General features: G+C 40.7%; 1 protein-coding gene across 1 annotated transcript in view; it reads right to left on the reverse strand.

The window, feature by feature from the left end:
- The window catches only part of TRAPPC3L (trafficking protein particle complex subunit 3L), a 45208-nt gene that overhangs the window by 16910 nt on the left and 741 nt on the right, over nt 1-27557 (reverse strand). Inside the window, exons 2-3 of the mRNA XM_062186656.1 lie at nt 25001-25098; nt 21929-22028 (exon numbers count right to left, since the gene is read on the reverse strand). Coding sequence (XP_062042640.1) covers nt 21929-22028; nt 25001-25098 — 198 coding nt within the window. The remainder of the gene's footprint in view (nt 1-21928; nt 22029-25000; nt 25099-27557) is intronic.

A 27557-nucleotide genomic window follows, 5' to 3' on the forward strand; every position in this document is an offset into this window, starting at 1 on the left:
CCCAGACTTGTGGATTCAAGTCTGTAGTTAATTTATTTATTTAATTTATTTATTTTTAAAGATTTATTTATTTATTTGAAAGTCAGAGTTACACAGAGAGAGAAGGAGACGCAGAGAGAGAGAGAGAGAGAGAGAGATCTTCCATCTGCTGGTTCACTCCCCAACTGGCCGCAATGGCCAGAGTTGTGCTGATGTGAAGCCAGGAGCCAGGAGCTTCTTCAGGGTCTCCAACATGGGTGCAGGGGCCCAAGCACTTGGGCCATCTTCTACTGCTTTCCTAGGCAATAGCCAAGAGCTGGATTGGAAGTGGAGAAGCCGGGACTTGAACCGGCACCTACATTGGATGCTGGCCCTGGCCCCTCAAGTCTACAGTTTAACAAACATTTAGCTGACTCCTATGCAACTTAAATTTGAGACACGGGTCTCAAACTTTAGCATGTATCAAAATCATGTGCAGGGCATGTTAAAATGTAGATTGCTGGGCTGGCGCTGTGGCTCAACAGGCTAATCCTTTGCCTTGCAGCGCTGGCACCCCGGGTTCTAGTCCTGGTCGGGGCACCGGATTCTGTCCCAGTTGCCCCTCTTCCAGGCCAGCTCTCTGCTGTGGCCCTGGAGTGCAGTGGAGGATGGCCCAAGTGCTTGGGCCTTGCACCCCATGGGAGACCAGGAGAAGCACCTGGCTCCTGCCTTTGGATCAGCGTGGTGCGTCGGCCGCAGCGCGCTGGCCATGGCAGCCATTGGAGGGTGAACCAACGGCAAAGGAAGACCTTTCTCTCTGTCTCTCTCTCTCTCACTGTCCACTCTGCTGTCAAAAAAAAATGTAGATTACTGAATCCCACTTCCAGAGGGTTTGTGATAGTAGGTCTTGGTGGTGTATGAGAACTTGAATTTCTGGCAAGTTCTCAGGGAATGCTGACGCTGTGGGTTGAGAGACCACATCTTGAGAACAACTGCTTTTGAAAGAAGGCTGGGGAAATTCAGAATCTTGGGCTCCACTCCAAAGCTACGGAATCAAACACATTTGTTTTGTTATATCAGCCTGTTCAATTAAATTGGGTGTGGTGTCTTTCCATTTATTCAAGCAAACCTTTTGTCCTTTAGGAGTATTTTAAAGTTTATGTCATGTAAGTTTCTTGTAAAGTGTATTTTAGGTACTTTTCTTTGTTGCTATTGTAAATGGTTTTCTTTTCCGTTACATATTCTGGGTGACTGTTATCTGAGTACATGAATGGCTATTGTTTTAAGCATGGCAATTTTACACTTCTCTACTTTACTGACTCTTCTGTTGTTTGTAGAATATTTCAAGGTTAGAAAATAAATGTTTTTGCAATCCCTAAGACATAATAGATATATATTTAAAAAATAATGAATTCTAAACTATTATGTGAAAGCCAGGTAGGGTCAGGCCCATGCAAGTTGATGCCACTGTTCTGTATTAACCGAGTATTATTATGTGCCTCGTGAGGCAAGGCAAGAATAAGTACACATTTCTACTTGTAAAATATTGTCTCTTACAGTGTTAAATCTGAAGCTACCAGTTCAGGCAATAAAGCAATAGAAAGTAAAGTATTAAACCACAAAGAAGCACCCAGATACATCTAGATCATAGGACATTCTATTTTAAAGGAGACTCAGTTTTCCACAGATCATGGCATTAAAATAAAAAGGAGGGAGGTGGGCATTTGACCTAGCGGCTAAGATGTGAGGTAGGATGCCTATACTCCAAGTCTACAGTCCCTGTGTTCTGCTCACAATTCCAGCCTCTGCTAACGCAGACCCAGGTGATGGTGCAAGTAACTGGGCCACTGTCACCAACATGGGTGACCTAGAGTTAGTTCCTGACTCCTGGCTTTGGCCTGGTCCAGCCCTGTCTGTTGTGGATATTTGGGGGAGTGAACAACCTGATGAGTGTTCTGCCTGCCTATTTATGTCTGCCTGTCTGTCCCTGTCTGCCTATCTGTCCCTTTCTGGCAGACAGAAACAGAGAAGCAGAAGACTTAACCAGATGCAACATGTGGACCTTATATATATAAGGTTTCAAACAACCAACTATAACAAGATATCTTGATATGTTTAGGGAAATATGAATATTAGATGATTTTAGAGAATTATTAATTTTTCTATTTGTTCTAATGGCATGCTGGTTTATGTTTTAAAGTAAAGTTCTTATCATTTACAGATGCATATTTAATTATCTATATGGAAACTGCTATGATTCTAAAATTCTTTAAACCCCCCTTAAAAAATGGAGGGGTTTGGAAAGGTGAAATAAGATTGGCAAAATATTAACATTTCAGAGGTTAGATGGCAGGCCAAACCATTACATTATTCTTTTTATGTTTGCTTATATTTAATAATTTTCATAATAGTTATGCAACAAAATAAACAATAAGCACACTGGTTTTTTGGCTGAAATTTTGTCCATCATCTCCTGATTGGCTGGTGTTTATCCTCTAGTATCATTCTCAGAAGGGTTCACAGGATTGCTCTTCCCTAAATTCTGACATATTCAAACTGCTATCCTATTCTGTGCTTGAAGGACAGGTTGGCTGTTTCACATTTTCTCTACTTGAGGGCATGGCAAATGTCATTCCATTTTCTTTTGTAACTGAATATTGCTGAAAAGAGGCCACAGCCTTATGTTGGATATCATCTTCAGTACTCTTTATCTATTACTAATATGATGCTTTTGTCTGTAGTCTCATACAATTCCTTATCTATAATGTCCAAATCATGCTAAATATGCTTTCATTTAGATCTCCATGATCAATTTTCCTGCTACTAGATGTATCTTTTCATTATGAAGCGTTAATTTCATTTATTTCAAGAAACTAGAGGATGTAATCTTCTCCCTACTTCTCCTTGTTGCTCTGTATGATTTTCAAGAAAATACATCGCTTTTGGCCGGCGCCGCGGCTCACTAGGCTAATCCTCCGCCTTGCGGCGCCGGCACACCGGGTTCTAGTCCCGGTCGGGGCACCAGATTCTGTCCCGGTTGCCCCTCTTCCAGGCCAGCTCTCTGCTATGGCCCGGGAGTGCAGTGGAGGATGGCCCAAGTGCTTGGGCCCTGCACCCCATGGGAGACCAGGATAAGAACCTGGCTCCTGCCATCGGATCAGCGCGGTGCGCCGGCCGCAGCGCGCTACCGCGGCGGCCATTGGAGGGTGAACCAACGGCAAAAGGAAGACCTTTGGCCGGCGCCGTGGCTCAACAGGCTAATCCTCCGCCTTGCGGCGCCGGCACACCGGGTTCTAGTCCCGGTCGGGGCACCGATCCTGTCCCGGTTGCCCCTCTTCCAGGCCGGCTCTCTGCTGTGGCCCGGGAGTGCAGTGGAGGATGGCTCAAGTGTTTGGGCTCTGCACCCCATGGGAGACCAGGAGAAGCACCTGGCTCCTGCCATCGGAACAGCGCGGTGCGCCGGCCTCAGCGCGCTACCGCGGCGGCCATTGGAGGGTGAACCAACGGCAAACGGAAGACCTTTCTCTCTGTCTCTCTCTCTCACTGTCCACTCTGCCTGTCAAAAAAAAAAAAAAAAAAAAAGAAAATACATCGCTTTAAATTCAGAACTAAATCATTGCTATGTTGCTATTGGAATTTCATTAATTTAATTTAGCAACTAAATTAATCTTGCAGTCTTGGTTATAGCTTCACCTGAATTTCACAAGCATACTGGGAGGGAAGTATTAATGTCTCCATTTTTTTTTTTTGACAGAGTTAGAGAGAGAGAGAGAGAGAGAGAGAGAGAGAGAAAGGTCTTCCTTTCTGTTGGTTCACCCCCGAAATGGCTGCTACGGCCAGCACTGTGCCGATCCAAAGCCAGGAGCCAGGCGCTTCTCCTGGTCTCCCATGCGGGTGCAGGGCCCAAGCACTTGGGCCATCCTCCACTGCCTTCCTGGGCCACAGCAGAGAGCTGGACTGGAAGAGGAGCAACCGGAACAGAATCCGATGCCCCAACTGGGACTAGAACCAGGGTGCCGGTGCCGCAGACGGAGGATTAGCCAAGTGAGCCGCAGCGCCAGCCTAATGTCTACATTTTGTAAATAATAGTGAAGTCACTGATACAGAACTTAAGTTTGGACGCAAATTTGGCTGGCAGCTAACTTCATCACACAAATGCTACCTCACATTGGTGTATTCTTGAATGTTCATTTAACCTTTAAAAGCATGTGTCCTTGGGCAGGCATTTAGTATAGTGGTTAACACACTGCTTGGGATGCTTGTATTCCTGGGATTGAGTCCAGGCTCCACTTTTTATTCTACCTTCTGCTAATATGCACCCTGGGAAGCAGCAAGGATAGTGCAAGCACTTGGATCTCTGCTACCCACATGGGATACCTTGATTGAGTTACGGAGTTCGGGCTTCAGCCTGGCCCAGCCCCTATTGTTGTGGGCATTTAGGGTTGAACGAGCTGATGGAAGATCCTCCTCCCCCCATAAAAATAAAATGAAAAATTAAAAAATATTTTAAAAAGCATGTTTCCTTATTGTAAAAGGAAAATATTGAATTAGTGCATCTCAAAGTTTGTTTTTATTTTGTCATCTTAAATCTCACAGCCAGTAGCAGAAAAAGTACATTGGCGTGGTGATGTACACCTGGGAATAGGAATCTGTCTCCAAGTTTCCTGGCCTCTGTTAGGCCCTGGGTTCTCTACAATCCTGAACAGCTTTTTCACCATGAGTTTCTGGGTATTCAGGATAGATATGTTTAAATGATGCATTTATTGTACCAATAATATTAATTTCCTATTTTATTTTCATTTCCTTAGATAAACATGACAATTGATAAGGAAGGAATTTTCAACAATGCAAAGTTCATAAGTTTTAGAGCAGTCTCCTAACTTTGTTATTATGTTAGAATTCATCTTTCTTTCTGTCTGACAAGCTATATTTTTATAGTTTCAGATTTCTTGAACCTATAGTCATGCCAAGATAATGACAGATAAAAGCCCCTACGAGTTTTAAATTTTAATGAAAGCTGATATTAAAAAGAAGAAATAATTAATCACATTCACTGGATTATTTCCATGAGTAGGATAAAGTTAATCAAACAATAAATCAGATGATATTGAGTAGCTTTGCTTAAGAACAGCATTTCAAAATCCATGCATCCTTTGGCAGAGCACATAACCCATAAAATGATGACTAGTGGCATTGTAACAACATTCTATTCCCATATTTTAACATGAAGGGATGTGTTTTTGTAATAATAATGATTGCTGATGGTTTTAACAGAAGGAGATTATTCCTCCCAGAGGTATTGCTGGTATTTGTGTCCTGGGAGGAAACACGAGGGGTAGTAATCTGGAATTTAGGAAGTCTTGCTTCCTAGCAGCGGGCTAACTGTGCATGGGTCTCACTGAGCCTATACATAAAGTAAGACAGTTAAAGAAACAGCCTTACAAGCTGAACTAGCTGGTGTTTGCTCAACTTTCATCTTTGGAATAGAACATCCTTGAAAACACAGCTTCTCTCTCCACCTCTTCCTCCAGAGAAGAGAAAGTCATCCCAACTACTGCTGGGATGGATTTGTTTACATCAAAACTCTCCACCCTTTATCATACCTCTCTAGTGTGTCCTGCCTTTTTTTCCCAAGTGAAGTTGTTTTATTTGAAACATTTAAAAGAGGTAAAGTGGAAGTAACTCTGGCAGAATTTGGAAGAGGGTCTGGAGGAGTGGCAGTCCTAACCTGCCACCTCACTTCCCCATGATTACCCAGAGCATCACGGGACACCCATAATACTCTCTTAGGGAGAATTCAAAAAGTCCTAATGCCTGCACATTGGACTCAGAGATAATGACTTAACTGGTCAAAAGTAAGCCCTGAGCATCAGGAGTAATTTTTTCAGAAAGCTCCCAGTGACTCTAGGGAGCAAGTAGAATTGATCACCTCTGCCCCGAGTGTCACTGAGAGGTCAGGGCAAATCTGGACTAAATCTTACTTCTGAGATGACCTACAAGTCACACCAAGCAAGCATGACCAAGAATTTGCTTTGCTGTTTTGATGTGTTTCCTAATCCTTAGAACTCGACAGATTTTGCTCTTGCCTTCAGGTTTTGTTTCCTGGTGTATTGACTCCATGGTTTTTATCGCCTGGTATGGAATTTCATTGCAAATAGTTCCACTGATGAAATATTTCCCATACTATTATCATTTTCAACCCACACACTTAGGTTTATTTTGAGAGGGTTAAGAACATACCACGCTGGGGTAAGCATTTGGCACAGTGGTTAAGACATCATTTGGGATACCTGCATCCCATAATGGAATTCTTCCTTTGAGTCCCAACTCCTCTGCTTCCCATCTAGCTCCCTGTTACTGTGTGCCATGGGAGGCAGGAAGTGATGCCTCAAGTACGTGGGTTCCTGCCACCCATGTGGGAGACCTGGATTGAGTTCTGGACTCGTGGTTTCTATCTGGGCCAGCCCTGGCTGTTGCAGGCATTCAGGGAGTGAACCCACTGATGGAAGTTCTGTTTCTATCTCTCTGTCTCTACTATTCTAATAAATTAAAAATTTAAGAACAATTTAAAAATCAAAACTCATACCACACCAAAATATGTCATCCTGAGGCACTGTCTATTTTGAGTTAAAGGCACCTGAAAAACATCAGGTACAAGATCACTCTGACCTTCATGTTGTTTCTTAAAATAAGAAGGAATTCCCATGTGAAAGATGCACTCCCTATGCTTGAAGCAAAGCAGCAATCTTATCATCAAGGCTACGAAGCTGAGGCTGAGAGATTTCTATACAGTTTTATTAAAACAACTTTAAAAAATGTCTTTTAACTCCATTTCTCCATGAGTATTTTTTTAGAGATTTATTTTATTTATTTGAAAGACAGTTACAGAGAGAGGTAGAGACAGAGAGAGGTCTTCCATCTGCTGGTTCACTCCCCAAATGGCCTCAACATCTAGAGCCGAGCCTATCAAAATCCAGGGGCCAGGATCTTCTTCTGGGTCTCCCACAAGAGTGCATGGGCCCAAGGACGTGGAACATCCTCTGCTGCTTTCCCAGGCAGCATTAGCAGGGAGCTGGATTGGAGGTGGAACAGCCAAAATTCAAACTGGTGCCCATATGGGATGGTGTCACTACAGGCCAGGGATTTAACCCACTGCGCCATAGCACCGCCCCCCTAAAACACTTTTATCTTTTAGTCTCCTGTCATAATTTGGTTGCTTTATCACTACTACTTATTTTGTCTTATTCGGTATGTAAGTGTTTAGCTCTTTGGGTCTCCATTTATTTATGAAGGCTCTCATGCTACATAAAACTTGTGTTAAATGTTTTTTTTTTTCCCCCCTGTGGATCTGTCTTACACCAAATTTTGTTCTCAGACAAAGATAAAACAGCACACAAAAACAGCTAAGAGGGTAAAGTTTCGCCTTCCCTACAATTTTATAAATCAGTTTCTCATGTGTTTCATCTCAATAAGTTGAGCAATAAAAATAAAACCAACAATCTTCAATGCAAACTTAGGGCAGTGCAGATTTGCACATGCTAATCTATCTGGAAGATTAAACCGTCTCCCCAGAGTGTCCTTGGTAAAGATGCCAAGGAAACAAGATGCCTGGATGAAGCCTGGCTTCCTGGAAGTCTTAATTAAAAACAGAGGAGAAATATGCATAAGTAAGGTGAGATGCAGGGCTAGGTTGACTTAATGACTTGCAGAATTTACTGAGAATCATGCTTTAAGAGGTACGTGCATCTCTGTGCCAAAGGAAAAATAATGTGACACAAGCAGAGGGATCATGAGTTTAAGGGTAACTGTCCTGTAGCTGCCTTGTCTTCACATTGGAAAGCTCCATCAGCAGTCAATATGGTCTTGCAGATTTGATCAAGTCTGCAGAAGCCACAGAACTTGTGTCTAAACATACACGCATTTCCACAGTAGAACATTTCCTATATTTTTTTCCCTTCCTCCCATCCCTGAACCACAAGTGTAATAGATCAAGTGTTTGGTTGATTATATAGGGCAGTTCTTGACTACTCAGTGGGGAAGAATCAAGCTTAAGTGATTATATTAGTTTAAATAAGTTTCAGGTTTTAATAATCCAAGTGTCGTATTTCTATCCCAAATAGTTAAAATTCTCAAAATATTTCGACTTGCTTTTGCTGTTAATATCCACAATTTTTAAAATTTTAAGAATTTTTCTGACCACAAAAATTTTTCCCTTTACTTTTTTTCCACATCCTTGTTCCCTGCTTAGAAATGTTACTAAGTGGCAAAGTGTCCTGACATTCGGCTGTGATGCCAGCTTTCTCTGGAATGTTATGTTGTGTTGGGCTGTGACTTCCATGGAATTTAATTCCTTTTTACCAAGGACTCCCACTGATTTTAATATCATATGTTGGAAAAAGTAAAAAAGGAAAGGAATTCAATAGTCTTCTTCTACTGGTTTGTGAGTTAACCTTTGAAAAACAGTAATAGCAAAGAAATAGTTCCTATTTAGGCTTAACCATCTGATTGGTTTTTTTCTTTTCTTTTTTTGGTTTAGGAATAAAATAAAGCAGTAATCATAGGAAGCTGTTGAGCACAGAGTATCTGTGGTGCTTTAGCACATGGGTCCTCCTCTGCCTTCCCTGTGCTGAGAATTGCTTTCTCTGGCCTTGTCTCCAGTTTATGCCCTGTTGCTTGTGAATCTGTATTCTCGACATCCTTCCAGACTTTTTGGGTTAACAACTGAGAATTTTACTTGGCTTCTTTCCACCCTGTCAGCTCTGTAACTGCTAAGGAATGACTGGTTTTCAAATCCCATCCAGACTATAAGTACTCTGTACCCTTCCAGTACCTCAGTTTCCTACATCAATCTTTTGGCCAGAGGTGAGAGGCATCTATATAACGACTAAATTCTCAAACATCAATTCACAAATTATTCTAGCACAAGACAGTGGCAAGATATCCAAGTACTTTAGAAATGGGGAATCTTTGTAACTAACAGAGTCACAAGCATTGGCTATCTGATTTAGGTAAAATGAGAGTTAGCCACCGTGCACCCTGCCCACTTGGCACCCAGCACTGTTAAGGACTTTCTGGCAGGCTGCTCTGGGTAGAACATTGAGTTGTCCCAGGTAGAGTAGGTTTGGGGGGAGCAGAAGTTGCTCTGTGTTAGTATCTGGCTTCAGAAGCTGTGTGGGGGAGCACAGAGCCTCCAACCCTCCAGGTCCTCGAGGGAAAAGTTACTTTAGCATCTGTGAGGCTGTCTGCTACCATCACAGTGATATGCTCTGAGCCTCAATGGGGTGAAAGCTTGAAGGAGCTGCCTTCTGAGAGGACATCCACAAAAACAAGCCCCCCATGTGAATGAGAGACTTTAACAAAGCGAAGCGCCAAGATTTCATAGAAATAAAGAGCTTCTAGGTCTCCCTGTATTTTATGCCTGCAGGCTGCATTTTTTAGCTTATATCTTAAAGTAAGGTATATGTAAGAGAAGCGGTATGTGTATACATCTGTGTGGGGAGGAAGGGGAAGAGTGGAAGGCAACCCCAAAAGAGAGATTTAGATTTTCATCCTGGTTCAAGAAAGAATGAAAATAGAAATTAATAGCATTCAAAGGATAGAAATAAAGTCTCCCCATTTTGTGCATAACATTGTGATGACAACACAGTTCAAGGGTTGTGCTTCATACTGGGTACATCACATTTAGGCTTATACTCAGAACTGTAAAATATGATGACTTTTAGGTAAAGTATTTCTTTTTTTAGACCATTAAGGAAACCAAATACAATCAGGAAAAAAAGAATGATGGGTAAGTAAAATACAGAAGCACAAGGATCAACTTCTTTTTCTTTATCCTTTTCTACAAGAAAGAAAAAACAGCTTAAGATATGCTGATGTCTGTGACTTGAATGGCCTGGTTCAAGTTAGTTCCTTTTATCTGGGCAGTTTTCCTATTCACATTAAAAAAAAAAAAAAATCAGGTCATCTCTGGTAACATTCTTTGAAAAAATGCAAAATGGCAATAGAAAGGACTCAAAAAGATTTAGAAAAAAGAGTAACAAAAGGAAAAGTCCCTTAGGATTAGCTTAGAGCAAACTTTCATTATGGGAAGTTCAAAAGAAAACTTAATACTCCTATTGTAGCACAACATCATTTTTGTTAGGAGAATTTGGTTATCTCTGTCCTATCAAAGTACCCCTCTAAGCTTACCGCTCTGAGAAACATCTGCTTCACTCTTGCTAATGGGCTCGAATATTTATTTTGAACTCACAATGTGGTTCCTGGGGGAAGCATATTTTTTTAAAGGTTTGCTTACTTGATTATTGTCTGCAAAATGCATAACAAAGACAGCTCTCTCTGCTTCAATATGCTATAGTTAATGTACTAAATGTCATTTGATACATGAATACTCCATCCAAATTCTAGCATCTGGAACAAAGGAAAACAAACACTAACTCAGTAATATAAATAAGCAGGATGTTCATAGATAAACTAAGATTCACATATTACTAGCAGTTGTAACTTCCCAGACAGGAAGAATAAACTATTTGCCAACTACTTTGCCCTGTTTTGAAAAATCTCAGAATGTTTTTCATATCCAAATTTCCTTCCTGAGGGAATCCCCATGGTGCCATGCTCTGTGTCTCATTACCCTGCTTTTCTGGGTTTAGCAAACACACTATGAGTTTGGCTAGGGGCCTGAAAATTATCAGCAGGAAAACTCAATCAATAGAGGGTTAGTGATTGACGAACAAGTTACAGATCCTTTTCCTGAGACTTTGAACATGAGAAAATCAAAGTTGAGGTGATGGGGCAGAAGACTCAGGTATCTGGAGAGAAGAGTTAAGTAGAAGTCATAGGACAGCAAAAACCAGCCAGCACCAGAAGCACAGACATGGAGAGAAGAAAAAGAACAAATGAAAGATGCTTCCAAGAGCAAAATAAGCAGAGAATACTTGAGTCATTAAAATGACAGAGAACTGAGCATTGTGGAGTAGTGGGTAAAGCTGCTGCCTGCGTTGCTGCCATCCATATGGGCATCGGTTTGTGTCCCAGCTGCTCCACTTCCAAACCAGCTCCCTACCATTGCTCTGAAAATCACTAGAAGGTGGCTCAAGTGCTTGGGCCACTGTCACCCAACATGGAAGACCCAAATGAAGCTCTTGGCTCCTGGCTAAGGCCTGGTGCAGCCCTGGCGATTGTGGCCATCTGGGCAGTGAATCAGCGGATAGAGGATCTGTGTGTGTGTGTGTGTGTCTTTCCCTCTTCTCTGTGTAACTCTGACTTGCAAATAAACAAATAATTTTTTAAAGAAAAAAATGACAGAAAACTTAAGTAGGGAGCCACAAAGGTGTACTCTGAAGTGACAATGTACACTGAAAGATTCCCCGATTACTGTTTTCCAGCAAGGCCTGACTACTGGATTCCAGAACATCCTTACAATAAATCCCCATGACCTGACATACCCATAGGCTAACAACCTAAAGGAGTCTACCTAATATATTTGCCTACCTGGTGAGTTTTTAAATACCTTTCAAACATTTTCCATAAAATGTGAAACATAATATATGATGATTTTATTGTCTATTTAATGTTTGCACTTTGTAATCACAAATGACCACAAAGTAAGGACATGAATCTCCCTCTTTTGAAACTTTCTACACTCACATAAATAGTGGAATAAACTAAATATTTTAATAAAGTTGTCAAGAAGCATTCATTGTCTATTATTCAATGAGAATCAGTTATTTTCTCATTAAAGTTCAAGTATTGTGAGTTTGTACTTGTTATTGCAAATCAGTAGGCACTTTTAGAGAACCAGATTTTCAACGCAGTGAATATTGCTCCTGCATGTGGTGAGACTCAGGGTGGAAGCCAGAAAACGCTTTTCCTGATGAATGTGGACTACAGACTGCCCTCTTCTGGACAGAGTAGAAGATGCAACAGTGTGTACTGTGATGTGTGAAGAAAGATTTTCAAATATTTTCTCATTTTGCTTCTACAATATTAAATCATGTCTCAACATGCAGGTTCACTAAGGCAATGTGGGTTAAACCTCAAATATTCTTGAAATTATCTTTCCCTTTAAAAATTATTTATTTTTATTCATTTGAAAAGCACAGAGAAAGAGACAGAGATCTTCCAGCCTCTGTTCACACCCCAAATGCCTTCAAATTCCAGGGCTGGGCTCGGCTGAAGTCAGGAGCCTGGAATTCAATCTGGGTCTTCCATGTGGAAAACAGGGACCCAAGAACTTGAAGCATCACTTGCTGCCTCACAGTGTGCACATAAGCAGGAAGTTAAAATGGGAAGTGGAACATGAACTTGAACCCAGGCCCTCCAATTTGGGATGTGGGTAACTCAATTGTCATTTTTTTTTAAGATTCAAAAAGTTACAGACACAGAGAGGGAGAGACAGAGAGTGAGAGGTGTCTTCCATCCACTGGTTCACATCCCAAATGGCAGCAACAGCTGAAGCTGGGCAGACTCGAAGCCAGGAGCCAGAAATTTCTTTGAGGTCTTGAATGTAGGTACAGGGGCCAAAGCACTTGGGCCATTTTCCACTGCTTTCCCAGGCCATTAGCAGAAAGCCGGATTGGAAGTGGAGTAGCCAGGACTCGAACTGGTGCCCATATGGGATGCTGGCCCTGCAGCTGGAGGCTTAACCTACCCTGCCACAGCAAGATGGCATCTTAATCGGTGTACCAAATGCCTGCCCCTATTCCTCCCTTGGAAAGCTTATAGATTGCATGGGGAAATGAAATTTCTCAGAAATAAAAGGTAATTATTCTGGGTGATACAATAGAGTACCAAAGTAAACAAATTTTACATGTACTACCAAAACGGTGAAAATTATATTTTTCCATTATTTGTGAGATGCTTTTATTCTAGTTAAACAGAGAATGGAAGTAGATACAAAATCTACTCAACAGCAAAGTCTTAAAAGAACCTTAGGCACAAAAAACACAATAAAATTATACTTCTCATAATGATTAAAACATTAAACTACAATGTAGACTTATGTTGTACTATTTTCCTAGCAGAAATGTTTTAGGAAAGATTAATCATTAATTCTTTTACTGTTCCAAGGTTGGTCTGTCAGTTTTGCTTATTTATCTCAACGCTGGGACACCTGTCTCATGCAGGTGTTTGGCACATTTTCGAAAGAGGGTTTGGTTGACTTAAAGCTCTGAGCGCTCTCTCTACCTTTCACAAGGTGGTTGCTTAAGTGCCAATGTCCTGTGCTGTCCATGTCACTTCCTTGTATTTACAGACAACAGTACAACTTATTGGTCATCAGTATTCTGAGGTTCTTTATCATAGTGTCATTTAACAGCACCTCTAGTAGTATTAAAATAGAGACAGTACATTTCACAGTTATGTGAGTGATTGAGAGAGAGACAAATTTGGTTATGAGAGTTGAAGAAATTTGTAGAAAAAAGAGGAAGTGTCTATGTGTTTGATCAATTTCACAGTGTTTAACATAAAATTTTTATTTGAGGCTAAAAGTTTGCACATTGAAAATTATGCTTTTCAGAATTGGTGTTTAGGCTAGTGGTTAAGACACTGGTTAAGATGGCTTCATCCCATATACTGGAGTACCTTGGTTTGACACCCAGCTTTGGCTCCAGACTCTAGCTTCCTGCTAATTTAATCCATGGGAAGAATCAGGCCATGGCTCAGGTAATTGGGTTTCTGCTACCCAAGTGAGAGATCTTGACTGTGCTCTTGGATCATAGCTTCAGTTGCAATAGTGACCATTGTGGGTATTTGGGGGAGACAATCAGAGAATGGAAGCTATCTTTTTGCCTCTCAAACAAAACCAAGGTTTTTTTTAAAGAAAAAAAAAATTCTACTCTGCAGTCTATTTTGTGTCATCAGTTGCAGGAAGTTAACCTCACTGTGGCAAGACATGAATGTGGTTTCCTTTGCTCCTTCCACCTACCAATTGGAATTGTTCCAAGAGCCAAGAATAGTTCTGGTGTGGTCAAGCAGATAGGATAGGGTCAAATATAAGGTCGTGGAAGTCAAAGAAAATGGCCATAGAAATGTAAATAACAATCAGAGCAGCTTATGTCTTCCATACTTGTTGGATGATTGCCTATCAGCTCAGAACCCACTCCTCATTGCCCTACATGTGATGTTGGAACCAGACCATGCAAACATTTCTCTTTCACCACTGGAAAGTGCTGTAGGGACAGTGCAGGAAGAAGAGGCTTCTCTTTTGGGTCTAGTGTGCCTCTGCTTGATTTGCTCCTGCTGTGGATGGTGATGGCAACACAAGGTGTGTCCTGCAGTCCTTCCTTCCAATTTGTCAATTCAGGCCCAGTCTCACTGCCAGTCTCAACATCCTTACACTCTAGTTGCAGGTTTCCTGCTTGCCAGTGTTGACCCAGAGCTCTCTTCCCATTAGTCTTAGCCTGGAGATCCACTGACTCCTACACCATCCGTGGTCTGTAATCACACTTCTCCCATGAGATTTGAACCCCAGCCTTCAAAATGTGTTCCTTCTTTGGGTATTCTTTCTCAGCCCTATATTCTTTTGCTTAATCCTTCTCCTTTTCCTTCTCCTCCTCCTTCTTCCTCCATCCCTCCCTGTCTTCTCTGTCTCTCTCTCTGTCTCTCTCCTTCTTTCCTTCCTTTCTTCCTTTTGTTCTTTCTTTCCTTAGTACCCAAATACTCTGCAAATAGTTAACAGTTTTTAAATTCAACTTTTTTGTTGAAATGGTTATTGTGTTGTTTATGCCTACTGATAGGTCACTCACTGGTTTGCCTTCCAAGCCATGGTCATCTTTTCTGAAAATGTCTAATACCCAGATTTTGATGTTCATGTTGAAGCATCCAATAAATGTTTCTAAGTAAAAATCTGTACTGGAGGTTGAAATTCTTTTTTTTAAAGAAAAGATTTATTTATTTATTTATTTGAAAGACAAAAATACAAATGAGAGACAGAGAGAGATATTTTATATCCACTGATTCACTCCCCAAATGGCTGCAATGGCCAGCCCTAGGCCAGGCCAAAGCCAGGAGTCAAGAGCTTCTTCCTAGTTTTCCATGTGGGTGGCAGGGGCAAATGACTTAGGTCTTCTTTCGCTGCTTTCACAGGCACATAGCAGGGAGTTAGATCAGAAGTAGGACAGCTGGGACTTGAATTGGAGTCCATATGGGAATGCTGGAACTTCAGGTAGTGGCTTAACCTGCAATTGCACAATGCAGGCCCCTTTGGGATTCTATGACCATGGTGCTATCTCCGTTCCAAAAATTCTAAAATTCTGACTCCAGAGTTTTAGTTTCAAAATGTTTGAATTTCTCAAATAGGTTTGGTCATAGAAATCTTATACATTCAGAACAGAAGCATGATTTTAAAAAATATAACTGGTATGATTTCCTGGAATTCTTCTGCGTAGAGTTAATTCTAGTCAAAGTGGACCATGATATTTAGGAGATCAGTAATAGAAAAGGTTGACTATGGTGTTCTAATAAAATGATTCATCCAGTAAAGAAAAAAAAAATGATTTCCCTCTGTCATTCAGATTCCTCTCTGGATTATGTCCCCAATTTTTTGTCCTAGAGTTTATGCTTACCACATTCACCACTAATTGCTCCCTTGCTTTAGGCATCTCAATTTATATTGCCTCCTCTGAACATTTCCTTTCAAATATTTCATTAATTTTATATCACTCACAAAAAATTACTCATTTAATTAAGACAAAATGTCCGTTTATACTATAAAAAGAAAAGATCTCACATTTACTTTCCCAAATTTCCAACAAGAACAGTATATTGGTTGCATTTTTTAAACCTATCAGAGTTTCACATTTTACAAGGCTTTTTTCTACTGTATTTTTCCTCTTTTTAAAAATCTCTTACTGTTGGCCGGTGCCGTGGCTCAACAGGCTAATCCTCCGCCTAGCGGCGCCGGCACACCAGGTTCTAGTCCCGGTCAGGGTGCCAGATTCTGTCCCAGTTGCCCCTCTTCCAGGCCAGCTCTCTGCTGTGGCCCGGGAGTGCAGTGGAGGATGGCCCAAGTGGTTGGGTCCTGCACCCCATGGGAGACCAGGAGAAGCACCTGGCTCCTGCCTTCGGAACAGCGCGGTGTGCTGGCTGCAGTGCGCCAGCCGCGGTGGCCATTGGAGGGTGAACCAACGGCAAAAGGAAGACCTTTCTCTCTGTCTCTCTCTCTCATTGTCCACTCTGCCTGTCAAAAAGTAAAAAACAAAACAAAACAAACAAAACAAAACAAAACAAAAAAAAAATCTCTTACTGTGACAACACCAGTGGTGTGATATTTACCTTGAAAAGTGATAGATTCCCTCTATACCCCTTAGAACAGCTACCAGGTTGACATTGAGTCTGCAGTAAAAAACTCTCAACTTTGATGAACAGAATTTGTGCAAGGCTAAGCAGCTATAAAAACTGCCAGTAACTAGAAGATATGGATGCTCTAGGGAGTCTTAGGAAGCTACACCCACCCACCGCACTCAGCTATTTTTGACTTCGATTTCATGTCCAGATTTTATTTAGGAAAAGCACTATCTGGAAACCAGGAGAACTACAACTGAAAGACATCAGATCTGATGAATGTGGAAACTGAGCCTCCCACTGTCTAAACCACTTGCTCCGGGTGACAGGGTGGGAATGTAGCAGAGCGTGTTATGGAGTCTTCTTTTAATCATCACTTCACTGGACGTGTTGATGTTACTGGTCTTCTCCCGATGAGGATCATAGCTCTTTGTGATTAAATTACTTTAAAATCCAATATCATAGCCAATATCATAATATTTCTTGTCAAGTCCAGCCCTTATAAACAAACTGATTTAAATGATCAAGTTTACATCTGATTAGTTTCTCATAATAAAAATGTTTTGTCATAAGTCTACATGGAAAATATATATATATAGTGTGTATCTATATATATATATAAAGGAATATAGTAAAGGAATATATGAAGGAATAAAGTAAATGGAAAGACATACAGGTCTGTAAATAACGGTTAACTTCTCTAATATTTATTACTATAACTGAGATCAGCTGTGGTAACTCCACTACCAGTTATATACTTTCAGTTATAGCAACTACAAAATTTTTCTCTTTGCTGTGTTTCCTGAACTCAATGAGCTGAAAAAGATCCACTTTGGCTTTTATGCAAGATTCTTTCTTGCCTATGAAAAGAACATTTTATCACCTTTTTCCTTCTTTCTTGCAGAGTGATTGTTGCCTAGTCTTAGCCCCTTTTTTAAAAAGTCCCGTTTCCATCCTCTTAATCATTTTCCCTTCAGCATGCTCTTTTACATGTGGCAATGATGTCACCATTTCAGATGCATTCTGACACAGATTAAGGGTCATACTTTAGTTAGGTACCCACCCACTGGTGTTATGCTTGTAATTAACAACTTTCATTAAAAGGTCTGGCCTTCGGCAGCATTATGTCATTAGTGCTTGTAAATTCCTCACATGGGCAGATGTCAAATGTCACAGGTCAGTTTTACAGTGAACCTGGGCAAAGTCACAAGAGGTTTTCTGTTGTCTGCTATCTTCAGAGCACAGCAGAGGAGCAGAACATGGAGATTGTACATTTTGTTTGCTCTCTCAGAAGACCCTGGACTTAACCAGAGCGCCGTCATTACTTTTCTCAAGTACTGAGCACCCACAGAACTCATGACCTCTGTCCTGGGAAACAGGGAAAGAGAAGGCCTTAGAGCTCTCTGCCATCTTGAAGCCTCTGGGGGCCTCCTGGGAATAGGACTTCTAAAAGCAAGTATGTCTGGAAGACTGTGGTGCAGGTCGTTTTTGCTGGCTAAAGCAAGGTCTCCAAAATTAAAAATTGAAGATGGTTATGCCTCAGATGAAACTGAATTCTGTTTGGCCAAGAGATGAGCTTATCTGAACAAAGCAACAAACAACACAGTGACCCCCGACAGAGATCCTAACAAAATCAGAGTAGGCTGGGAAAGGTAACTTGTGCTCATGGAAACAGAGGCATGGTTCACCCCAAATTCCAAAACAACTTTCCTGGGAAGGCCATTGGACACAGAATCTGTTTGAGGTACCCCTCAAGGATTTAAACTATTGCAAAGTTAACAGTAACAGTGTATGTGTTTTCTTGTAGAAAGAATAAAGGATAGAAGGAAGAAAAAAAAGGAAAGAGAGAGAAAGAAAAAGAAAGAAAGGAAGAAAAAGAAAGAGAGAAAGGAAGAAAAAGAAAGAGAGAAAGGAAGAAAGGAAAAAAGAAAGAAAGGAAGGAAGGAAGGAAGGAAGGAAGGAAGAAAGGAAGGAACTGAAGAGAATTGACTGGATGAAGAACTCCTTCACACAGAAGTTAGTAAAAGTTAGTAAAAGACCACATGTAGGAACAGGGCCTCCTGAACTTGACTTCACTCTGCACTCCACACTTTTGGGAAAGGAGCGCTGGATCACTAAGGTATGAATAGCTCCCTGCTTTCTTGTTTTCCTCACTTTGTTTTTCCAGAGAGGAGGTCACTCTGTCATTAGGCCTCTCTTTTTAACAGGCATTATGCCTCAAATTCTGCCACCTAGTGGTCTGAAAAGAAATCCAATGACAGAGACCAAATCATTAATGGAAACTATCTCTAGTGTGCCTGACTTTGTATATAGAAAATAGATGACAGGTTAATTCCAAAGTGAACTTCTTGCAACATTAAAATATATGCAGTTTGTAAGGTTTATTTCTTTATTTTAATGTTATTTGAAAAACAGAGGCAGACAGATCTTCCATTTGTTTGTTCACTCTACAGATGCCTGCAACAGCCTGGGCTGGGCCAGGCTAAAGGCCAGAACTCAATCCAGGTTTCCCATGTGGGTGGCAGCAACTCGAGTATTTGCACAATCACCCACTACCTCCCAGGCTGTGCAATACCAGGAAGCTGGGTGGGAGGCAGAGGCGGGACTCGAAACTAGACACACTGACATGGGATATGGGCGTCACAAGTAGCATTTAACCTCGTCCCCAAATGCCTGCCGCCCCTCCATTTTTAAAATGTGATTTTATCATATCCAAGTTTACTTTTTGTGGTAGCTGTCTCAAAATACAATTACAGATATTAAATAAGCTGTACTAAATTATAAAAGCTGTTAGCATTTTAACATGATGTTGAAAAATTTTAATCATACAGAAATCTTCTTCATGAACATTCATGAATGTTCACCTGTTATCTATGTTTGCCTTCCAGGAACCTTGTGAAGTGAAAAGGACATCTATCATTAGCCCATTTTATTGATGCCTTAATTGAGAGATGATATCGCCATCTGAGATATGAATCCCTTTTCTCTCTTATGCACTAGGTTCTTCTTCAGTCAGGTGCATAGAAAGAGCTCTTGTCCTTTTATGTGCACTGAAGACTTCATTGTCAGGTAACATGTACAGATTCTCTAGGAAGGGACTTAAGGAATCCTTATCTGAGCAGGAACAGCTCTCTTCCCAAGGGGCCTGAGCAAAAGATTGTTTTCATCCCTTCTTCCTCCTCCCTCCCCTCTTCCTTTTCTATTTTTTTTTTTTTTTGACAGGCAGAGTTAGACAGTGAGAGAGAGAGAGAGAGAGAGAGAGAAAGGTCTTCCTTTTCCGTTGGTCCACCCCCCAGATTGCTGCTGAGCCAGATGCTTCCTCCTGGTCTCCCATGTGGGTGCAGGGCCCAAGCACTTGGGCCATCCTCCACTGCCTTCCCGGGCCACAACAGAGAGCTGGAATGGAAGAGGAGCAACAGGGACAGAATCTGGCTCCCCAACTGGGACTAGAACCCAGGTTGCCAGCGCCGCAGGTGGAGGACTAGCCAAGTGAGCTGCGGCACCAACCCCCTCTTCCTTTTCATCTCTTTCCTTTCCTCTTTTCCTTTCTGCCCTTCTTATTTTGTTGAATATTACAAAGTAACAAGTCCTGTATTGGTCCCCAAATAAACATGAACTTCTTCTTGGCCTATTTACTTGGGCTTTTAGCTTTCTATTTTCCCTGGAGCTAATAAGTTGTCGAGGATGCCCTGGGCAAGAACCATAGGTAACCAGGAAGTCTGATGGAGACTTCCAGTCGTCTTAGCCCCTCCGGGATGTATGGTTACAGGATATTTGTTGGTAGCTATTTTTTTAGAAAGCTTTTATTTAATAAATATAAATTTCATAGGTACAGCTTTTGGAATAAAGCGGTTCTTCCCCTGATACCTGCCCTCCCATTCCCCACTCCCGTCCCATCTTCTACTCCCTCTCCCATTCAATTCTTCATGAAGATTCATTTTTAATTACCTTTATATACAGAAGACCAACTCTATACTACGTAAAGATTTCAACAGTTCGCATGGTAGTATTTTGAGGTTAATGATACTAATAAAAGTTATTGTTCATACTGACTTGTTCCCGCAAGAGAATGTGAATTACAAGGAGACTGGGTCTTGCTAATCAAAAGGCCCAGGGGATCCACCAGCTAGAAATTCAACAAAGCTCAACCATTTCCACTTGTATATTTCAACTATTTGCTTTCCATTTAAGCAGGGAGTGTTCTTGTAGCATTGCCTGTAGAGTTGCTTCAGGGGCCCACTTTGCGGCATAGCAGATTAAGCCATCACCTGCAACTCTGGCATCCCATATGGATGCCATTTGGAGTCCCTGTTGCTCCACTTCCAGTCCAGCTCCGTGCTAATGCAGCAGCTGGCCCAAATGCTTGGATCCTTGCACTCACGTGGGATACTTAGATGAAGATCCTAAATCCTGGATTTGGCCTGGCCCAACCCTGATCATTATAGCAATTTGGGGATGGAACTGGTGGTTGGACTCTCTTTCTCTTTCTCTCCCTGTATCTGCCTCTCTCTGTAATTCTGCCTTTCAAATAAATAAATCTTTAAAAATAAAAAAAAAATTGCTTCAGTGAAAAGTTATTTTGCCTTTTTTTCAAACAACTACTTCAGGATCTTATTTACATTTTGCCAATATTGAAAGGATTGTTTATTTTTTGTAACCTGTTCGGTGCTATGATAAACTCATTGCCTAAGACTGGAGGACACCTGCCTCCAGTTTCAACCATGCAATTCACCAGTCATGAAATAACAAAAGTAATAATATCAGTAAATTGAAAAATCTTTCATTTGGATTGTGCATTTTTTCACATGTACTATTATTCAATTTTCATCATTTTAATAAGTTTTCTTATCTGTCTACTTCAGGGAGTTACTGTGAGAATAAAAGACATTTAAAACCATAAAGCACTACGTGAGTGGTATTAACAACCATTCATGTGAAGAGTCAGTTTGGCCATGTTTAATAATATTATGGATCAGGAAAAGAATGCAAGTGACTCAAGTGGTCAGTTGTGAGAACCTGGAGGCAACTTACCACGCTCTCCAAAGTATCTCACACTTGAACATGCTTTCTCCCACAAATTAAAAATACTATGTAAATAACCATATGCTTGCAGATTAAAGAAATGCTGGCTAAATATCTATTTCCCAGTCGTGTATCTAAGAAATCTGAGCTGGTCCTGGATGAGTCCACGTTTTCTCATGTATCAGAGCAGTGAAACATCTTGGAGTGCATGCATTTACAGGAAGCTCTATTTTTCTCTCGGGAAAATGCTCTTCTGGGAATGACTACAATAACATTCTCTGATAGTGCCAAAGACTGTTCCCTTCCTTGTACTGAAAACAGCTATGTGAAGAAGTTGGTTTGGAGCATGCACATTAAAATGTTACTGTATTATAGTCCCATTCTGTTAACCTTCCCAAAATGTTTTCCCCACTGTGAGATACATACTCCACACCCAGCATGCAGTCAGGAAAATCTATAGATGCTCAAATGCCTGGAAACATTTTTCTTTCAGTTCACAATAGCTTTATCTGTGTGCAGAAATAAAATGCTTTTCAATTAGAATCCTCTCTCTCAGCATCTAATACCATACAGAGATGGATCCTGTCCAATCCGAGCAGAAAGCCACCAAACTCAGAAAGAATCAAAGATTTTCCAAACACACTGACAGAGCCAAAAATGCATTTACCTGGGCAATTATGTCTGCAATTTCTGAGTAACTGTGGCATCTTCTCACACAGGATCGAGCCAAAAAGTCTTCTACCAGCCGTGTTCCAATGCCATAACCCCTGTGGATTAAGGAGAATGTGGTCTGAAAATAATGCCTTGGTAATTAATGAAGTCTATCAATGTTTAAGAATGGCTCCATATGTTTAGCACTTGCACAAGCAAATAACAAATTAAACCAAATGTGACAAGTCAAATGACTTTAAACACTGAAAAAACTGCAGAAGCAGAGAAATAGAAACTGGTCCCCATACAAACAGAGGAGTGTGGCTGGAAAAGAAATTGAACTAAACCTGACACTGTAAACTAAAATTTAAAAAGACTGGTGTCGGCCGGTGCCGTGGCTTAACAGGCTAATCCTCCGCCTTGCGGCGCCGGCACACCAGGTTCTAGTCCCTGTCGGGGCGCCGGATTCTATTCCGATTGCCCCTCTTCCAGGCCAGCTCTCTGCTATGGCCTGGGAAGGCAGTGGAGGATGGCCCAAGTCCTTGGGCCCTGCATCCGCATGGGAGACCAGGAGAAGCGCCTGGCTCCTGGCTTCGGATCAGCGCGATGCACTGGCCGCAGCGGCCATTGGAGGGTGAACCAATGGCAAAAAGGAAGATCTTTCTCTCTGTCTCTCTCTCTCACTATCCACTCTGCCTGTCCAAAAAAAAAAAAAAAAGACTGGTGTCCACAGCCCAGTGTTTTTCACTGGCAATTAATTTTGTCATTATTTGCCATGGACAGAAACAGAATGAGAGTGTAGCTAACTTGTGTGCTACAGGAGGGTACTTGATGCTCATTCTTCTCTTGGCACAGCTATCACAGTGGGAAGGCAGACATTTCCAGGATGGGCTCTAAAAGGAGGGCAAGAAGGGAACAGAGAAATAGTTGTTCTGTTGCCAGTAAAAGTTTCAGCAGTTAGGTCCCTGAAGTTTCCTGGGAAGAAAAAGTCAAGTTCAAAAAATGCATTTTTCATTACAGAAACACTCAAGCTATGGGACTCAAGGGGTAGATATTTATATCACCTAGTAACTATACTCCAAGAAAAGAGTTCAAGAACCTGAAGCACAATTCAGTAAGCCTTTTCCTGAGATGTGATAATACAGCTGAGTATGTGGCTAAGATGGCTAAGCCAATTCCTGGAACGAGAAAAGCCTACCAAATTTTTGCAAGGGATACGAACTGCAGTATCTCTGTCTTTTTCCATTGGTTCACCCCCCCCCCCCCCCCCAAATGGCCGCTATGGCCTGCGCTGCACCGATCCAAAGCCAGGAGCCAGGTGCTTCCTCCTGGTCTCCCATGCCGGTCCAGGGCCCAAGCGCTTGGGCCATCCTCCACTGCCTTCCTGGGCCACAGCAGAGAGCTGGACTGGAAGAGGAGCAACTGGGACAGAACTGGCGCCCCAGCCAGGACTAGAACCCGGTGTGCCAGCGCCGCAGGTGGAGGATTAGCCAAGTGAGTCGCAGCGCCGGCCCAAAGTTTACTTTTTAATGTTTAATTAATGTTTAGCTTTTTGTTTTAGTCAAATAGATGAGCTTCTTTATTTTCTACAGCTGTTCCAGAAAACAATGCAAATTCGACACAGGTAAAATAAAATGAAGTAAATTCATGTCAGATGCAGAAGTGTGACCAAGTGTAAAATAACCTTAGCAGCTTCCACAGTTACAGAAAGTTCAGGTGAGGAAGTAACTGACAAAGCCATAGGTGAATGCTTGGGCAGTTTTCTCTTTTGTGACTGCTCCTGACTACTTAAGAAGAAATGTAAAATAATAATTAAATACAAAAAAGAATTTTCCAAAAAGAAAAAGGTGACTAAACATCTAGAAAGGGAGGAAAACAAGTTAAAAATAAAAAAAAATTTAAAAAAAAAGATCTTACAAGATTTCCTGCATGTTGTCTTTTTCAGTATTCAAGCTGAAAATCAATGAACCTTTCCAAAAAGCTCTAAGAAGCTTGGCTAAATTTCCTTTTCAACTTTGCCTAAGTAAATCTAACCAGTACATATTTTCCAGTTACAGTCAGGACCCATAATTAAGAGGTTCAAAAATTATTGACAGATATTTTATTGTTTGACAGTAATCTGATGATCATATAATTATTTTGAGAAAATTAAAGGATTGAATTTGTGTAGGAGGAATCATTATTATCAAAGACATGGAGATGGCTTTTATTTAAAGAGGAAGAAGGGGGAGGCACTGTAGTGCAATGGGCTAAGCCTTTGCCTGCAGTGCCAGCATCCCATATAGGTGCCGGTTCAAGTCCTGGCTGCTCCACTTCCGATCCAGCTCTCTCTTATGGCCTGGAAAAGCAGTAGAAGATGGCCCAAGTTCTTGGGCCCTTGCACCTGCATGCGAGACCAGGAAGAAGCTCCTGGCTTCCGGATCAGCCCAGCTCTGGCCACTGAAACATTAGGGGAGTGAACCAGCATGCAACTCTACTTTTCAAATAAATAAATAAATAAATGTTTTTTTTTTTAAAGGAAGGAGTGGGCTTATATATTTAATGTTTTTAAAAAGGAAGCATAGTAATGGTAAAAACATTCAAATAAAAAACGCTCTGTAAGAGAAAGAAAATCTCCTTTGATCCATAATCCCCAGTCTCACTCCTGGGCAACCACCACTGGCAGTTCTTTGCATAGCCTTCCACATGGTGTCTAAGCTTATGTAAGCATGTATTTATATTAGCATAGGTTCTGTTAGAACAAAAAGACTTTTGGAAAGAGTCAGATTTGATGTTCCATCATACTGTTGCAAGAACAATTTAGAATTTCAGTTTTAGTTCATTCTTTGCATGTAAATGGCAAAGAAATTATTTCTAACTGAGAAGAAAACATTCCACATTTGGCATTCATGGGAAAGCATTTCCCCCCTACTACTTTATGTTATCAACCTAAATGGCAGTTATAAACAATTAGTTTCAGCTTTCAGATGTGATTCACTGAAACAGAAGAGGATCTGATGAAACAGAGCCAGAGAAGTCATTAGAGGTAGAAAAATGCAAGTGGTGTTAGGAAACAGCAGACACTCTACAAGGATGAAAGACTACTTACATTTTATCTAAATATTTGTTCACATCTTCATCTTTTTCATAATCCTTACATAGTTGGGCAACCAGAGCTCCATATGTGAGGACAAAGAGATCTTTGTTCTGGGGAAAAATGGATGGTTTTATGTTATAGGCAAAGTTACACAAATATACCATTGCATTTCTTTTCTTTCCTTTTCTTCTTCTTCTTCTTCTTTTTTTTTACAAAATGTGGTTGGAAGCAGTCTTAGACAACATGTGTTCATTTTCCCCATCATCTTGTTATTGCAATAATTTTCACTTTTGAGAACAGACCACACTCACATTTGGATGCATTTATAAGTATGATGGACAGTGAGGAAGAAAAGCTGTGAAATACAGTATGTTTCTTAACATGAGAACATCTTTCTACACATTTGCTCATATTATATAACTTGTGATATATTTTCATGAAGGAAGGCTTTTTTAAAAAAAAAAAAACCCACTAAGTTCTAATATAAATTCTTATTTTCCTAGACTGGCTTTTGATATATGCTGATCATGTTTTCAGCTGGAAGGCATAATTGGATGAGTCTTCTGATGAGTCTGCATGATTCCTAATGGGCCCCAGATCTTCTAAGGAGGATGAGCCCTGCTGTAATTGTAAGACCCTCCCCCTCTTTATTAAAGGAAAAATAAGAATTTGTGCTTTTCTTATAGATCTCCAAATTGTAGCCCATTTTTAGTGTGAATTATAAATGAAAACCCACATAGAGGATGATTAAGGTTGGGTTTAGCACAGATATATTGAAATTACCCATTTCTTAAAAGTTTCTTTTACTTCTGCTAGATATACTGTCCTATCTTGAATAAATGCTCTCGCTCCTACAGAGGAGAGAATGAGGCTCAGGAGGATGGAGTGATTTGTCCACGGAACCAACAATTGTTAGAGCCAGAATGGTATCTCAGAATCCAGGCCTCCACACTGACCTCACATTTATTTCTGAGGTGTGGAGGAAGGCATGTCTGGAGTAGTGGTGGGTAGAGGTAGGAAGGAAGTGGAACAGAGGACCACAGTTGAAAACAATTTCATTTTGTGCATAATCTTGTATTTTCATAGAAGGTTAGATGTGGATTCCAGGTTAGAATTGTCCAGGTGTGTTTTGGAAAGCCTAACATGTTAGGGAAGAGAATATGTACTCACTCATAATATGTATTCATTTTTTTTAAAATCATGGGAAGAAATGACTCAAAAAACAAAAAAAAAAAGTACAATTTTGCTTCATATGCTTCCAAAGCTGTCCCTGTGTATAGGTTTATATCATGACAGGTATGTTTCTTCATTAGGTAGAATATTTATTGTCACTACATACATTTTGAATGGATGGAATCTAAATATTATATGGCATATTTGCACACAATTTATATGGAAGAATATAAATCAAAATGTCATAAATGTATGTACATTATATCTGTTAGTTGATGTTATATAAAGAACACTAAGTGCATGAAATTCAAACATAGGAAAATGAGAGTTTGTTAATATCTTCAGCAGGAAACAGGGTGTAAGGCAAGTGATATGAATAAACATATTGTTAAACAAAATGCTGAGTGTCACCACGTATTAATTTAAATTCCTTTCTTATTTAAATCTTCTAAGAACCTAACCATACATCATAAGAAATACCTGCAAATTATAACTGAATCATCTGCTTCACGCACAAGAAGGCACAGCAGAAAAGCACTGCTACACGTCAACCCCATGGCATGAAATAAGCATGGGTGAGGGGACGGGGGACGGAGAGAGAGACGGGATGGGGCGAGGAGAGAATAATAATGTGCTCCATGCCACTAGAAGTAAAACAAAATAATTTGAAAAAGAGAGAAATGAAAAAAAAATCATACCCTACTAACATGACATAGCCTCAGCACTGTGCACAATTTATAATTAAGGCCAAACTGAAATAGTGGTCTCTCTCTCTCTCACTTTCTCTGATGGGTACTAGTATATTTCAAACTATTTTACTTCCAGTTGACTTTCAGGTTCAAAGCCCATAAAAGCCCTTTTTCTCATTCTGCTTCATGGCCAAGGGCTATGCCTTGAACTACATATCTAACTGAATCCCAAATTCCTACCATAAATGCTGGGAAAGGCCAATAGAAATTTATCTTTATTGTTTTCAAAACAGTAAGCAACAATCATTCTCTCATGTGAAAAATGTGACACTCCCAATTATTTCACAAGAATTTGGATATATATGAGGATAAAAATGTTTTAACTGTTATACACATATCAAGTGATTCAGGGACAATGTGACCTAAGTATAATATTTTCAGTATTTAAGAGCCCTACAGAAAAATAAAGCAACATCCCAGAATGCCAGAGGGGGCATCTGCAGGCATTTCCAACTGGGGTGTGCCTGTTAGTCACTACAGCTCTAAGTACCCAAGCATGAAATTACTTAATTATATCAAATGCCCATCTGCTAAATAATTAACATGACTTTAAACTTAACCATGACTTTTCATATCTGTGACTCCTCAACGACTAGAACTATAGTAAATGAGGATTAAAGAATATCCTAATCAAATCTGCAAAAATT

The sequence above is a fragment of the Lepus europaeus genome, chromosome 3 (genome assembly GCF_033115175.1).
Source record: "Lepus europaeus isolate LE1 chromosome 3, mLepTim1.pri, whole genome shotgun sequence".
NCBI classification, from domain to species: domain Eukaryota; kingdom Metazoa; phylum Chordata; class Mammalia; order Lagomorpha; family Leporidae; genus Lepus; species Lepus europaeus.